This window comes from Crocodylus siamensis, chromosome 11 (assembly GCF_052110815.1).
Source record: "Crocodylus siamensis isolate JL-2025a chromosome 11, ASM5211081v1, whole genome shotgun sequence".
NCBI classification, from domain to species: Eukaryota; Metazoa; Chordata; order Crocodylia; family Crocodylidae; genus Crocodylus; species Crocodylus siamensis.
The window spans coordinates 41400368-41416506 of NC_143405.1; the positions used below are offsets into that span (position 1 = coordinate 41400368).

General features: G+C 45.9%; 1 protein-coding gene across 2 annotated transcripts in view; it reads right to left on the minus strand.

Annotated features, from left to right (window-relative positions):
• FGD3 (FYVE, RhoGEF and PH domain containing 3) overlaps positions 1 to 13941 on the minus strand; it is a 228930-nt gene extending 214989 nt beyond the window's left edge. Inside the window, exon 1 of one of the 2 annotated variants that reach the window (XM_090021259.1) lies at positions 13598 to 13941. In XM_090021259.1, the coding sequence (XP_089877385.1) occupies positions 13598 to 13610 (13 nt within the window). In that variant the 5' untranslated portion in view covers positions 13611 to 13941. The remainder of the gene's footprint in view (positions 1 to 13597) is intronic. The other variant, XM_090021260.1, reaches the window with a different exon arrangement.
• Positions 13942 to 16139: the final 2198 nt, after the last annotated feature.

Below are 16139 nucleotides of genomic sequence, written 5' to 3' on the forward strand. Positions count from 1 at the left end.
CATAGACAATCAGAGCTACCTCTGCCCCCTTCTCTCACCAGGTCCAACTGCAGCTGCCTTCCCCTCCCACTCTCCCTGCAACTGCTTTGTGGTGCTGAGCAGCCCTGATATGCTGATGCCCTGCCCATCTATACCATTGCCTCTCACTCCTAACCCACAGCCCCTCAACACGCAACAACCCTGCTGGTGCCCATCACTCCCAGCCCTCTAGCCCTGCCAGGGCCCCTCGCTCCCAACCTGCAGTCCCCCAGCCTTGCTGGTGCCCCTCACTCCTAATCTGTCCCTTGCCCGCAGCCCCCCACTGTGTGGGGAAGAGGGGGTGGGTGTGTGCTGCCTAGATGTATTGCCAGGCACGTGCATGTGTACATGCGCACATGCACATGGCACCCCCTGCCTCTGATTGTTTTCCCTCACTCCCCCCAGCCCCAAGCAGCCCCTTGCAGTCTGGAACTCTGCCAGCCTGCAAAGAGAAACCCACTGTTTCCTGGGTTTTCCCCTCATTTAAAGTGGAAAATCCCTGAAGAGAGAAAATCAGCATTTTTCCATGGGAAACAGAAAACCTGGATCCCTGCTGATGAAGCAGCTACTTCAGCCAGTCAGTCATCACAATCAAGTTGTTGTATTTGGGACTTGCTTAGCAACTGCAAACATATAGGTGTGTGCACTCTGGGATGCTTTGATTATCTATTCATTTGCTAAACACTTTTGGCTTGTTGGCAAAACATGGAGCTTAGGAACTCCTAAATTCTAGCTTAGCATCTTTTCATTCAAATTTATACCCAGCATACTAAAAAATTAACTTCAGGGCCCTGATACTGAAAGACCTACCCTCTAGCGAACTTTGAACAATCTTAATGAATTTGGTGGAACTATTTACATACATATAGTTCAGCAGACATGTAATTCTTTGCAGTATCAGAAGCTAGAACAAGAGACACTTCAGGATTGTTTTCTGTATGTAGGGAAGCCTGCCATTAGTATTTTAAATTCACATAAATCAACATTGTCTGAATGATATAGTTTATTTATTAAGGTAGAAAAAGAAGGCAACAAGATTTTTGTCTGTTTTGCCATTGAAAGGACTATAAAGATGGGCATTTATCATTTTCTAAGTAGCTTTGTGCATGTCTGCTGTTTAGGAAAAGAGTTAAAAGGATTTCAATCGCAATTAGAAACAGGGAGATACAGAACAGCTCAGCAGGCGGCACTGTTAGAGACTCCATGGAAAACTTCAAGTCAACAATTACTTTAATCAGTGGGGAGTGTTTCATGAAGGTAGCATACCTGCCTAGAACAGGAAATTGGAAAGGCTGAAATTTTCCTGTTGGCTAGTCCACCATTCTCATAATCCTAGTTTCTCTGATAGCTGACAGGAGAGAAAGAAAAACAAATACTTTTTTTTAAATTAGGCAAACATATTTGTTACTTGACTGCAAAACAGTAATGGAAAATCAAGTGCAGACATTTTTGCAGACTGTCTCAACTCAGTGAGCCAGGGCTTCAGTCAGTATAAACTGCATGTAAGAAGTTCACTGACTATATGCACAAAGAATAACGTCCAGTGCTTACTGAAGTCAACAGTAAAACTCCCTTTGGTTTCAATAGGGCCAGTTTTCCCCATGCTTCATGCATTGCTTTCAGCCAGTGGAGTTTACACCAGCTAAGCATTTGGCCCATTGTCCTTATTCTAATATATCCAAGGTCAGTTTCATGATGATGATATCTACGGCTATGGAACTGGCAAACCAGCCAATGGGTAGAAATCTACCCCAAAAACTGAGACCAAAGGCCTTATTATCAAGGAGTTTGGAAGATGGTACTCTCTACACTAAGGTTGTCCAACTGGTGGCCCGTGGGTTGCATGCAGCCTGCAAGGTGTTAAGTTATGACTCACAAGGCTTGTCAGCATGGCTGCCAGAGCTACTGTATTGGCATGGCTTCAGACCCCAGGTGTGAACAGTGGTGCTGCTTGCCCCTGTACTCCCATCCACAGCCAAGTTCACGGACTTCAGTTACTGCTTGTCACTCAAACTGGTGGCTGGGGAAAAGAGGTGGCAATGTTCACCCCCTGGATTTCAGAGCCACGACAAGCCACTGTCCTGCCACCAGAGGGGGGTCATCTTGCCTGCAAGAAGCCCTGCAATCTGGATCCAGACCACAAAGCCAAATAAATTGGATAGATCTTCTCTACACTATTGTTCAGCTCCATCATGGTGTGGGATCCATTAAGATGTCTCACAGGATACTTCTCAAATTTTCCAGAAGGTCCATCTAGGATGCTGTTGCCCTCTAGACATCTAGCAGCTAGGGAATAACAGCATTTGAGGACCACAGAGCAGGTAATTCAACAGTCCGGATAGGCTTATTTTACTGAAGTAGTTATGCAAGGACACTTCAGCAGATGAACCCAGGAAGCTGAAAAAATTGATCACAAGTAAAGTGGTTACACTCGTGATTAGAAACTTCTACAGGGGCCTCCTCTTAAAAGGAGGGTTGAGTAGATTTAGGTATTGTGCAATCCAACTGACCACCAGTGCCCTGTTGTTCAGTACAGTAATTTCCAGCTCATTCTTACCTCAATACCCCACCTCATTACTAAAGTAGCAAGAACCTCATTAAGATAAATATTTGTTCAGGACATAATTACTATGAAACAATTTGTGCTCAATCTGAAAACACAAAAAGAAAAATAAATACAGGCTAAGATTTCCAAAAAATATGAATCTAAAGTTAATTTCTTATATACATCTGTATTTAGACACTTGCCTGATTTCCAAAAGCCCCAAGTACTAAGCAATCCCCAAAGGGCTTCACTCCTCTTAGGTAACTTCCTGGTTTTCAAATGAAGATGTTCAGCCAAGTGCCTCAAGAAGGGTTTCATCAGCCTCTGAAAATCTTGATCTTTATGTCTACTGACTTGTAAAGATCTGCATTTCGTATGTATTCATTTTGTACCTAAAATACTTTAAAGCTAGGAAACAACTTAGGCTTCCAATTGGGTCTGTTGCTGGAAGCAAATTCCTTAAGTCCTAGTCTTAGATTAACAGATATTCACTCCATGCATTAATGGGACAGGATGGCCTTTCCCCGCTCGCGGTAAAAGCCTTTCCCCGCTCGCGGTAAAGGCCTTTCCCAGATGACCCAGCTGCAAATGCATCATAGGAAAGTAGGGCTGAAAGGGACCCCATAAGGTCATCAAGTCCAGCTCCTGCTCCAGGCAGAAGCAAAAGCTTGTGTCCAGGGCTGATTTTTAATAAATTGCAGTGAGGTAGCTACTGTGCTACATAAAAAGCCCTGACCCAGACTCGGGTCATCTAATGATTTAGCACCAGATTCCCCATGAACATGCAGGGAGAGGTGGCTCTCTTCCGTCTGTGCTTTGGTCCCAAAAGAAAGAGCTCTGCCTACCCCCCATGGCGGGTGGTCAAATATCTGAGACTAGGGGCCATCCTTTGGGGGGAGGGGAGAGGAGGGGAGGGGAATTGGGGCAACCGCCCTGGCCCCGTGTTTTAGGGGGCCCCGTGGAGCCAGGCAGGAGCTAGGCAGACTGGCCACAGCCCTGCCTCTTGCAGTGTTAAAGGGGCCTCAGACAGGCTGATTTGCCCTGGGCCCTGCACCCCACTACAGTCGTCTCTTTCTGGGACCAACCAACACTCCATGGCACTGGGGTATTGTTATATTTAGAGGGGATTATGATTTAGAGGCATTCAGTCACAATCCCACAGATGGCAGCTTCATACTACTGGCTCTTCAGCCAAGCACATACACCAACTGACTAAACCTGCAGTTTCTCTCATATTGAGCAGGGTTATATAGTAGCGGTAATCCCTTGATTTGAAGATGATCTCTACTACAACTTATTAATGGGTCTTGAAGTAACCTCAAGAATCCAATCCTTGAGCCACAGATCCATCCGCAGAAGTTACAGATCTTTCTGCAAGGGAAAGTAGATCAGATAAAATATAATGGCTCTCCTGAAATATCAGTGGTAGAAGCAATTACGCTTCAGTGCACTGCATACTGGTTCAGCTTCAGAACATCTTTATCAAGTGCTTACCATTTTCCTGTTTTCTAAGAGCTTTATAAATGCTATATTCATTCAACTTGCACTCCAACATAAAATACACTTTGCACATAATAGTCATCTATCCAAATCATTTCTAAGAGAATGCATCAAAGCAATCTATAAAGACATGCCCAAACTTAATGAATTAAGTATTTAAAAAGAGAAAAAAATGAGATGCGTCTTGAAATATAATTTGAAGTATCTAATTATTCATTTTCGTATTAAAGTTCATGAAGCCCTAAAATGTTTAATAGCTCCCTGTCTCTTACAACAGAACTTCCTGTAATCTTTTCCAGCCACAGTCTGTTAACGCCTTGAAGATTCTGTCATCAAAAGGAAAGCCTTTTCCAAGTAGTAACGGATTTGAAAAGTATGAATTGTACATTATTCCATTCGCTGCTTGATGACAGCTTTTTACTCAGTATGAAGGGCTTGCTTCAGAATAGCAATTGATGCTCCTTATGCTTTTAAAAATACTTTAGAAGTCTGTGCAATTTAAATTCTAAAAAAAAAAAGTTACAATCCTTCCTACCAACAACCCAGCATTCTCTAAAAAGTCATCACTATCTAAGGGGAAAAAAAACTGTTTGCAGTGCTTACTTAACAGTAATTTTCCTCAATGCTGAATGCATCCTCCTCTGGAGCCAAATAAAACTGCAAGAAAATTAGAAGCCAGTGAGTCAGAGCTACTAAGCCAGGGATGGGCAATTCTTTGGGCTGGAGGACCACTTAGGGAGTTTTTGGTGAGTTGTTAGGTGTTGAGTCAGCAAATCCCTGCCTCCCCCCACTCCTGCACTGGATGGAGTCAGCATCCCCACCCCAACCTGCAAGAGCTCACCAAAACTCCCTAAGTGGCTCTGCACCTGATGGTCCCAGCCCCCAAGGTTATTCATGGAAATCAGCCTGGGACTTCCAAGGCAGGGCTTGCTCAGTCAGGTGGATAGGATAGGGCCCTGGGTAGGCAGGAAGTGGTGTCTGGGAGAGGGATGGGCAGGCAGGGCCAAGATCATGGGGTGGTGATGCGCAAGGCCAAGGCCCATGGCAGAGTTGCAATCTCTTCCCAGCATGCCCCTGCCCACAGAACAGCGCTCACTGCTGGGACGTGTGGGCAGTGGATTGTGCCTCTGCTCTGGGTCCTAGCCCCACACTCAGTGCCCCACGATCGTGCCTTGTGGTCCCGGACCCAGCCCCAGCCCCAACCTCAGCCCCAGCCCCATCTGCCTGTCCTGCTCCCAGACACTGCTCTCCACCCACCCACAGCCCCATCCCATCCACCTATCTAAGCACACCCAGCCCATGCTCCTGCACTGGTCTTCATGGAGACCCTACCCACTCACTCTGTCTGGCACTGTGTGCAGGGTGGACGGGCTGGGGTGCCCAGCCAGCAGTGGCAGTGACACTGGCAGCAGCAACTGGAAGGAGCTGCCACCACCAGGGCTGCCAAGAAATGGAGTCTAGCTGCTGTACCACCCCAGCCCTGCTGCACACCTGGGGTAGATGGGGCCCACTGCATTCACCATGGCCCAGTCTGCCCCCACACCTGGTCCAGGCAGGGCTGAAGGACTCACTGTAGGCCAGATAAAATCCACTGGCAAGCTGGATTCAGCTTGCAAGCCATATTTTTCCCACCCCTGTACTAAGCCTACCATAACCACTGTCTCAGAGACAACCACAGGAGCATGGGTTTCATTTACAGAAAAACCAAATAGCAATAGAAGTCAATGACACTAACAAAAAGAGGAAAAAAGCATTTAGTGACAGCAGTGATCTCAGACCAGAGTTGTAATATACTTTAATTATGCCGTTAATGAAGAAACTAATTCTTTAATATGCATCTCTGGCATTCTTCACAGCACTACAGTTCATACAGTAAGAACAACAAATGAATACAGCCTGGAGATGTTTACAGAAACTTAAGAAACTTCCATTCATTTTCAGTCATTCTTTCCCAGTAGCCTTCACTCCAGGGAAAAAAAACCTGAAAAGCAAGTCAAAGCCTATAAAGCACTACAGTGTACAAATTACAAGTCTAACTATACTCACCCTCTCCTGTATGTAGTATCCCAATGCATCTAAACTGCCACTACACGAATGCAGAGGCCTTCAGACTTTCTCTACCCATGACCTCCAAAATGTAGTTTCTCACCAGGACACCCAAGTCCTATAACTCTTTAGTTGTGCCATGTACAATTTTGTGGACGCATATTTCCAACTTTGTGGTGGGACAAGGTAAGAACTCTACAGCAGTTTTTGATAGGGTGGGGATGCTGGGTAGGCACGTGTTTTGGATCATAAATCAACAAAGTATGCCAGATTGCTAGGCAAAAGAAAATGCTGAGAAAAGGTGGGGGGTGCTAGAGGATACTGAAATGTGGGCAGCATACACCAGCGGATATCAAGAAATGGAAGAGCTGGGCTAGCTCAGGCCTCTCTCTATATATTTATTCCCATTATTCTCCTAGACCTGGGAGAGGGGACTGGCATCCTTGAGCATTTTCAGCATATGGACAAATTAAACTTAATTAGAAAGTAAGAGGTTTCAAGGAAGCAAAGGCCTCTACAATGTTACCATGCTATATGTTGGTGAACTCTTAAAAATGTGAATATTTTTACACTTTAAAATAATCAGCCTGCCCCAGTGCACAGGGCATGGTCCAGGTTATAGGCTGCTAATGAGAAGGCCTAGCCCTGCCAAGGGGCCTGACTGCCGGATCTGTCACAGACTCAAAAGTCTAGTGTTGAGCAACTTGCACAACCTCTCTACCTCATTTTAAAATGAGGCAGGTAACATTCATCCACTTCTGTAAAGCACTCTTACATCTATGAATGTGAAGTACTGTTTATGCTGGATATGGACACATGTAACACTTGAGACCAGTTTAAATCAAGTTTAAACCTGAAGCAGACAGATATGTGTGCCTGTTAAACTGGGTTAAAGCTACCTGGAATGGTTCAAAAGTATACTTGAAAAACTAAGTACTCTTTGGAACCAACTGCAAACTGAATCAATGTTCTGATGCTGTGACGTGTCTCAGTGGCACTTTTTATCAATAATCCCCTTGCACTTCTTGTTCAATAAAATCTATGTAACATTCAGCTGTGTCCTCATTCCTTACTCAACTGCAAACTCTAATCACGCCCCATTCCAGTCCCTAGGAACTCAAAAGAATGGGTCAAGGCTAACCCTAACACCTCCAAAGAGTGGGGTGCAAGCATTCCCCTTAACTTACCCACTGCAAGGCTTACTGGGCTGGGTAGTCACAGAAATTACACATAAACCAGTATAAGTGATCAGAAACCAGTTCAAATTAGTAACACAACAGAAGTTCAGTACACATAAACTGCTTTCAAAATGGCCAAAATCTGTTTAAGATAAACCTGGATGGATGTAGTATTGGATTTAACTGATTTAGATTAAATCAGTTTATTGAATTTCTGTTCCACATCCCCTCCAGATTCAAGTTAACTCTCTGTCCCCCAGCATCCCAGAATGCTTTGCACCACCCCTGCAAACTCCCCCTTGTAGGGTGAGCAGGTGAGCCTTGGCCCAAACTGTCTATTCCAGCTGAGCAGGGAGGCATGTTCTAACACTCCCCACTTCTAGCTGGGCCACTGCAGACATGTGGCTGCATTTTCCCAGAATCAAAAGTGAATGTCTGTTCACTTGCTTATTGGTTCAATCTATGCAGCTTTGCCTAATCTGTGAAGACTGAATTGATTCAACCTCCAGCTTTCTGACTGTCTGTACTTAGCCCTGGTATTGGCCTTCAGCAGCTAAAAGTCCCACCTGAAATGCTAGGCCATGTGGCATGTGTACTAAGGGTGCGTAAAATATGCCCTATTCGATTCACGCTTGGATTTGGCCCAAATCAGGGAAAGTGATTCAATTAGTTGATTCAGATCACTGTCCCTGATTCGATTCAGCCGAACCTGAAGATTGGATGCTGATTCAGAGAATCAGTGATTCAACCATAGACGCAGATTAAATGTTTTTACTACATCCCTCGAGGTACCAGGCACAGCTTGTGAATACTGCGATGCTAAGGCAGATGGAGCATCCCACAGGAGCACAGGGGGCCCCCTGCATGCTTGGCGGCAAACCCAGAGGTGGACTGGAAGTATTTTCAATCCACTTCTGGGTCCATCAGGAAGCACAATGGGGGTCCCTCCCGGCTCCACAATCAGCTGCGGGAGGACCCCAGGTGGTCCCCCCAGACCCAGAAGTCACCAGTTGCTGAGCTGGGGGACAGGGCCCTGTGCTCTCCCTGAGGTGCCCGGAAGTGTACTCCATGCACCCCAGCATCGCAGCATTCATGAGCTACCTGGTACCTCGAGGGAGTCCGAATTGCTGAACCTTTCCGATTCAATTCAGAGGGTTCCGATTCGATTCAGAGAAATTAAAGGGTCCTCTGATTTGATTCAGATTTAGGGATTCAGCCACTGAATCAGGCCAAATCTCTGCCGAAACAAATCAAGGACTGAAGCTTCTAATGTGTGCAGCCCTAATGTGTACATGTGGCACAAGACAACTGTGAACCAGTTCCTAGTTGGTGACATTTGGGAACAATTCAATTGTTACATGTGTCCATACCCACAAGTTGCTAATAAGTACTGCTACTTAGTAACAGAGACTAGAAAACTGGAATTCTACTCATAACTCAAATGCTGACTCTCTCTGTGAACTTGGGAAGGTCCTTTAAACCTCTCTGCCTCAAGTTTCCAAACTAGTAAAATGGAAAATAACCATTTTCTGCTTTATACCATTATTTTGTGTATTTTAGACACCATGGACTAAAAACTGCATTTTGCAAGTTGTATCATTAGTCATCACTTTGCAATGATTGTAAACAAACTAAGAAAGCCTCTTTAGTGGAACATTAATTTTCCCATGAAGGTGAGATAAGGTTACAAAATATACTGCAGTAGCTTCTACTGCAGTTATCAAGTGTATGCTTGCTCCTCAGTCAAACCCACTATTACAATATCGATAACGTAGTGCTATGAACACCCAATACACTGAGCAATAAAACTGTAACAAATCCCCTTTTTTTAATACAGCGTATTCAGAACCTTACATATTACTACAGCACATAAATGCTTACTGGAAATAGAAGTCAGACACATGTACTTATGCTTTTTGTTCAAGGAGCCAGCTATTGTAAAACTCTTAAAACATAGATTTACTGCACAGAAAAACACATATATTAAGACTTGGTTTTTAATGGCAACTTATTGTAAATATTATCTGATATTTTTACTAATTTCTTGGTGTATAATGTATGATTAACTTTATGTTTGCAATGTAATATGGAGAACTAATACACTTTGTTCAAAAAAGGTTAAGAAATGTAGATTTGCTTCCATGGGAAAAATGTCTTATCAAATTAAAAACAAACTGTTAGTGCTCACAGTCTAATGTGTATGCTTCCTTATCCTTTCTCTTTTTATATGAACTAGTTCAGTTCAAACCACACTGACAAATCAAGTAGAGTGGCCACATCTATATCAATATGGCTGAAAATCTCTCTATACTGCTATAATAAAAGTTTGTTTTATGGGTTTGTAACAGGGTTGTAATAATCCATTCCCAATGGCAACTTGACATTGAAATCTTCTGCCCTAGACAGAACATTACTGCTTGCTTTGAAAAGTAGAAGTCATTTTACATTTTTTCCAGCAGCATATTAAATATTATTAAGTACATATTGGTCGACAGAATTATGATCTCGGGCAAAAGCAAGTTAGCTTAGACAACGCTTCTTGGGTTGGAACTCTACAGACACATAGGAAGACACAGGCTGGGATTTTCAAAGACATCTAAGGAAGCTGGGTGTTCAAATCCCACAGAAATTCAGAAATCCCAGCTATAACATCTGTCCTGGAGAACTTGCAGCATAAACAGATAAACCATTGCATAGGCAGCATGAAAAACATTACTTTTTAAATCCAAATTTGGATTCAGAATTCACAAACCATTCCTCTCTGTCCCTAGATACTTTGGTAACAAGGTCCTCAACTGGTGAATCAACCTGCTTTTCTTCTACCTATGGAAATCATAGAAAGTTAGGGTTGGAAGGGACCGCAGGAGGTCATTTAGCCCAAACCCCTGCTCAAAGCAGGACCACCCGGAACTAGACCATCCCAGCCAAAGCTTTGTCTAGCTGGGTTTTGAAAGCCTTCAAGGATGGAGCTTCCACCACCTCTCTAAAACACTGGAACAGGTTACCCACTATCAAAGTATCAGTGTAACTCTTCACAATTTTGTGTTTGATTTAATGCTTCTTCTGTCATTTTCTCCCACATCTGCATCTCTGGGGCATCAGGCTCAGATCAGCACCCAAATCCCACCTGCCTTGCATATTATTCTTTCCACTATTTTCAGCTCTTAAGTAGGGGTATAAAAGTGCTTTGAGCCTTGAAGCTGTATGTTTCCCTGCCACTGCTACACCACTCTGGGCCTTCTCAAAGAAGGTGGGATCTTATAATCCTTCCCTTGGAAAAGAAAGCTGGTGGACTCCTACCTCCATATTCATAAACATGGAGGAGCCTCAGAGAACCCAAAATACCAGATTCACTCTTAGCACGGTCTTGAAGTGTGGGTCTGATTTTAAACATAAAGTGAAATGGACAAATCCCACATTACCAAACCCACGCATTCAAAAATCATTGACTCAGGCTCCTAAAACTAGGAAACTGGCTAAGGGATGAGACTGTTAAATGATACACTTGGTGATCTTTTTATTCCTGGTTTTGCTAGCCATTTTTAAGATTTTTTTCCTCATTCAGCCACATGCAAATTTAGCTTTCATTAAAAAGAGGGAGAAAGTGTTGGGGCTTTAAGAAAAGGACCTAGTATCTTATGATAGAAGAGAAAAACAACAAAACTACCCAAATTGGATGCATAAAGTTAATTACGTACTTGAATACTATACTGACTCAGGGCCTGAGTAACCAGAGGAAAGGAGAGCCCAGGAAGGCTGCTTCCCTTGGTGATGGTCTTGGGCTGATCCAACCTGTACCTTTACTGGAAAGAAAAGGGCCCAGCAAAACTGTATTTATAAATATTAACATAAACTAATTATACAAAGGCAACGCTCCTAAAAATCTATTACATTAGATTAGATTTTTACCATGTTTTTCTCACCTTTATTCCCCTAAAGATTTACAAGTAGCAGAAAGACTTTTGTCCACATTGTAGTCACTTGGTATTTTTGAGTTTCAGTTTGTAAGTTCAATTTGCTTATTTGAGAATGATGTTGTATATGTGTCATTTTACCCAGACAGAAGTGCAGTTCCCAGCTGTAACGTAAAATTGATTTCTGCCAAGTGCTCTGAGTTACAACCTCACCCCAGACCAAACAGAAGTTCACTGTTGGCTCCAGGGGGAGGGGAATGGGCTGGGAGCCTACAGCCAGGTTTCCATAGTAACGGCCAGGTTCTCTGCCAGCTGGTGCTTTCAGAGTGGGAGGGGGAAAGGCAGGGGGGGAGCCCATTCTTGGGGCTCCCCAGCCAGTGCTGAAGGATTGGGTGGCTGAATTGGAGCCCCTCCATACCACCTCTGAGGGGGAGGGGGCTTAAAACCCCCCAGACTGAACTCCCTGAAAACAGGGTCAGGCTGAGAGCTCCCCAGATGCAAGTTCCAGAAGAGGCTACATCTTGAAATATCTTTATCTGATATCTCATGTAATGAGGGGGTCAGATTTTCACCAGATGAGCCAGTTTTGAAGCTGTTTGCAGCTGTGCACTTGCCTTTGGTTACAGCTATAAACTGCTTTCTGTGGCCAGATCAGGTGAAAATTGTCACTTCTGTCTGCACCCATAATGCACTGGTCTAGATCAGTGGTGCTCAACCTATTTGGTCCTTGCCCTGCAAGCTAGATCCCAAATGCAGGGCTGGCCTGGGGGTCAGATTCAGCACGGGTTGGTGCCCCATCAATGCAATCTGGCTGCAGATGACCCCATGCCCAGATCCAGCCATGCACTGGCCGTACCCCACACAGCCAGCTCCAGCAATGGCGTCACCCTATATTCTAGACCAACTTCATGCTGGGTGCAACCCAGCCCCTGGGGGTCCTCACAGGTCTGCAAACTGGGCAGCAGGAGAGCAGCAGTTAATGCAACCACCACTCCCCTGCCAGGAAGTTTCTACACCTCTGGGGAGAGCTAAGCACCAGGTGACAAGACTCTGCAGGCTGGATCTGGCCACAGGCCAGAGGTTGAACACCACTGGTCTAGATTAACCAAAGTTATTAGAGATGTATTAATTGATATTTATACAGTGTTTTTACATGTCAAAGATATCTGTCATTTTTGCACGTCTCTCCATGTGCCTGGAAGATGTTAGGTTAGGGCACTATCTGTGCCTTGTAGGTGTAGGACTGTGTAGTCTCAGTAATAGGTTAAAGAAGGTTTTGTGTGGGATAGTCTTCATTGGGCTGATCCTGCCTCAGGCAGGGTGCTAGACTAGATGACCTCCAGAAGTCCCTTTCAGCCCTACTTCTCTACGATGAAAAGTCACAGAAGACACCATCACTCTCTTATGGTTACTTCCAGGTTTTTTAGCACTATGCCATTTGCCGGAAATGGTTAGTGCGCTGAAACTTTAGACACTGGAGATCTTCACTTGGGTTTAGAGTCTATCAAAGCATGTTTGGTAAAAACTTAAATTTGGTAGGCCTAATTCGAAGTGAGTGTATACCTCCCCCCTTTAATAAAGTTTAACAACTCCTAGTATTTCAAATGGAAAATGTGACTTCGGCACTGAGGTTTAAAAAAGCAGTTACGATGCATGCAGCCAATTTTCTAAACATGAATCTCATAAGTTTTTTTTCCCCCCTTGCACATGAGAATGTAAAGCTGAGGCGACGCAGCCAGCTAGATGCAAGAGACCAGAATGGCTCAGAGGTTTTCAATTTGCAAGCTAGAAATGGTTTACATTACAAGCACTAACAGCTCCAGTAGGTATAAAAAAAATAAATAAGGGATTGGGGGGAGAGAATTAAAAAAAAATTCTTGGCTTTTCTTAAGTGCCTAAATATGGATTTTGCTTAGTAGCTCAAACCAGTGTGGAGGAAATGAATTGGAGGCGTGTGGTAGCAGTGGCCTTACTCATGAAGTATGTGACCGGACAGTCTTATGTGGTTGTGGAAAGACCTAAAATATATTTACGCAGATCAGCACTATATTTACCCCCGAAAAAGGCCGATCTGGTCAGGGCTGTCAGGCACGGAAGCGCTGGAGGCTCAGGGCCCTGACAGGAGGAGGGGAGGCTGAGCTGACTCCCGTCCCGAAGGGCTCTTCGCTCCCCCCCGGCTGCTCCGACCCTTTTGAAAGGCGCCGAAGCGGCCGGTCCCCTCCGCGCCGCCTGCCCCGGCCCGCTCCCCCGCGGCGCGGAGCCCGCCCGCCCCGAGCGGCGCGGCTGGCGGCGGGCCGGGGCAGCCCGGGGCGCCTGTGCCGGCCGCGCTCCCCTCGGGCCAGACCCGGAGCCCCTGGGGCACCGCCGCTGCCGGCGTGCGGGCCGCTCGCACTCACCGTCCGCCTCCATGGGCTCGGGCCGGGCCGGGGCTGAGACGCGGCGGGCAGCTGCAGGACGGCGCGCCGGGCCGGGCGGCTACAAAGGCGGGCGCCGGGCGAGGGCGGTGGGTTTCCTCTCCCTCCCCTGCGGCTGCATCGCGCGGCGGGCGGGCCGAGCGCGGGGAGGCGAGGCGAGGCGAGGCGAGGCGAGGCGGGAGAAGGCGGCCGAGGCGGGGGCGCTGCTGCCGCCCCTCTCCCCGCGCCCCGGCCGGCCGCGAGGGTCCCGCTGGGGGCCCGGGCGGGGGAGGCTGCGGCCGGCAGAGCGCGGGCCCCGGCTGCGGTGGGCGGGCGGGCTGCAGCTCCCGCCTCCGCCCCCGGCCCGCCCGCCCACTGCACCCCGGCAGCTGCAGGCTCCAAAGGCTGCCTCGGTGCTCGCTGCGCCCGCCCGAGGGAGCCGGGGCCCCCCCAGCTCTGGGGAGCCCTGCCGAGCTGCACCGGGGTCCCCGCGGCTAGGAGCTACACCAGGCCTCTCCGTTTGAAACGGGCCCATTAGAAAATCCTTTGCTGCTGCCCGGGAAGTCAAACGTGACAGGACGCTCCAGGGGAGGCTTTCTACATCTAAGGATGCCGGCAGTCACTTGGCTGGAGGCGGAGGCAGGGGCAGTTTGCCAGCGGCGCCGACTTGAAAGGCGACCCCGGCCATCGCAGAGGACAGGCCTTGCTGCTTAATTCGGGTACCATCCTCCTCCAGGCTAGCAAACCCCACTTTAGTTAGGTGGCAAGGCAAACTCTAGCACCTGGGTGGCTGAGAACTAGGTTTCCCATCCACCCTTCTCAGCACGCAGAACAAAAGCGACAGGAGACAAGGTGCATATGAAGTGTTTTTGTTAGTCCAAACTCCCTCAAATTATCATCAGCACAGCTCCTCACGGGAGGGGAGAGGCTCCATACCTGAACTGCCATAACTGCCTGGCCCAAGGAGTTTTCCATCTACAGATTCCTCTGGGAAATCCTATGAAATATGAGCTTTCATTTCTGCCCAGGACAACTTTTACAGTCTTTTCTCCAATGCCTGATGAAGGGTGTTTGCACCTGAAAGTTTGCAATTAAATAATTTTTTTTGCAAAAATATTGTTGGTCTAATAAAAGATCTCTTTACTATGAGTCCTAATTGTAAAAAAAAAAAAAACAAACAAAAAAACCCCAGACTGCATCCACTTCACAAATATTTTACACCTCAGGAAGGACCACAAAAATCCAGAGCTAAACAGTTCTTAGTAATGTCCTATTGCTTTGTGATCTTTCATTATGCCTTATCCCCTACCCTCAAGGGGATCAGAGGTATGGCCTGGGGTGCTACCCATGGGTCTTAGACTGCCATAGGCAATGTGCACCCACCCTTGGCTCGTGTGCAGCATGCAGCACCGGCAGCTGAGGTCCCATGCACTAGATCCAGCAGTGAATTGGCCCTGTGCCACTCCTCTAGCCCAAAGGGCCTGATGAGGAGGGATCCTGGTTTTCTCCAATTCAAAAGAATCCCCAATTTTCAGTAAAAAAGGCAACCCCAAATCCACATTTTCTTTCGATTTAAATGAAACACCACATGCACGTGTATATATGCACACACACATACACACCATTTCCTTTAAATCACAGGAAGATGTGGATTTGGGGTTACTTTTTTTTTTTTTTAATCAAAAATTGGGGATTCTTTTAAATCAGAGAAAACCAGGATCCCTGCTGATGCATCTTGTCCTACCTCACTGATTAGCCAGCTTTGGCTTTAGGCCCCTTGTTTTGTTCTGTAATAGAAATGTGCTGTTGACAAGGTGTGATGTGCAGGAAGTGGATATTTTCATAAATGCAGTTATATTCATCGGGTTGGGTAAGCTCAAGAGTTTTTACACACATGGAAGGTATTCTGACAGATTAAGACAGGGTGGGAATTGGAAGCAAGTTTTTCCTCAAGCTTAATTTAACTCACCTCCAAAGCAGCATTGACTTTTTAAATGCTCTTTCTGTGATACTTGGTAGGTTTTGCTAGTGACTATATTACATTTGATAGTGGTTTTATGTGGGTGCGGGTATAGGGTCAGAAAGGATCAAATGGAAGCATTTTGTAGACCCTTTCAGAAAAAAACTGGTCCCCTCTGATAACAGGTGCCTAGACTAAATAACTTTGACCTAGTCCTACGTTCCTAAATAGGCTATTGCAGACAATACATATGCAAACCCTCCATGTCTGACATTGAGCAGGGATGAGCTCAATCATTTCAGGCTTTATCGAGTTTACTTGATCCCTCTCACACACAAACCCACTCGCAGGGCCAGGGCTCCACCCAATATTACAAAACTCTTCACTTCTTTTTAGAACGTATCCTTTTATTTTATTATAAATAATGTTTGTATTCTAGTCATGCAGGCTGGGATTTCCATGTTGAAATTCAGTGAGAGCATAAGAAAATTAATTTCTTTATGCTCCTTTTAAAATCTGAGCTTCAAATATTAGCATGCAGATGTGCATTCCTAACATGCATTTCACATACAAAAAAGGCATTTA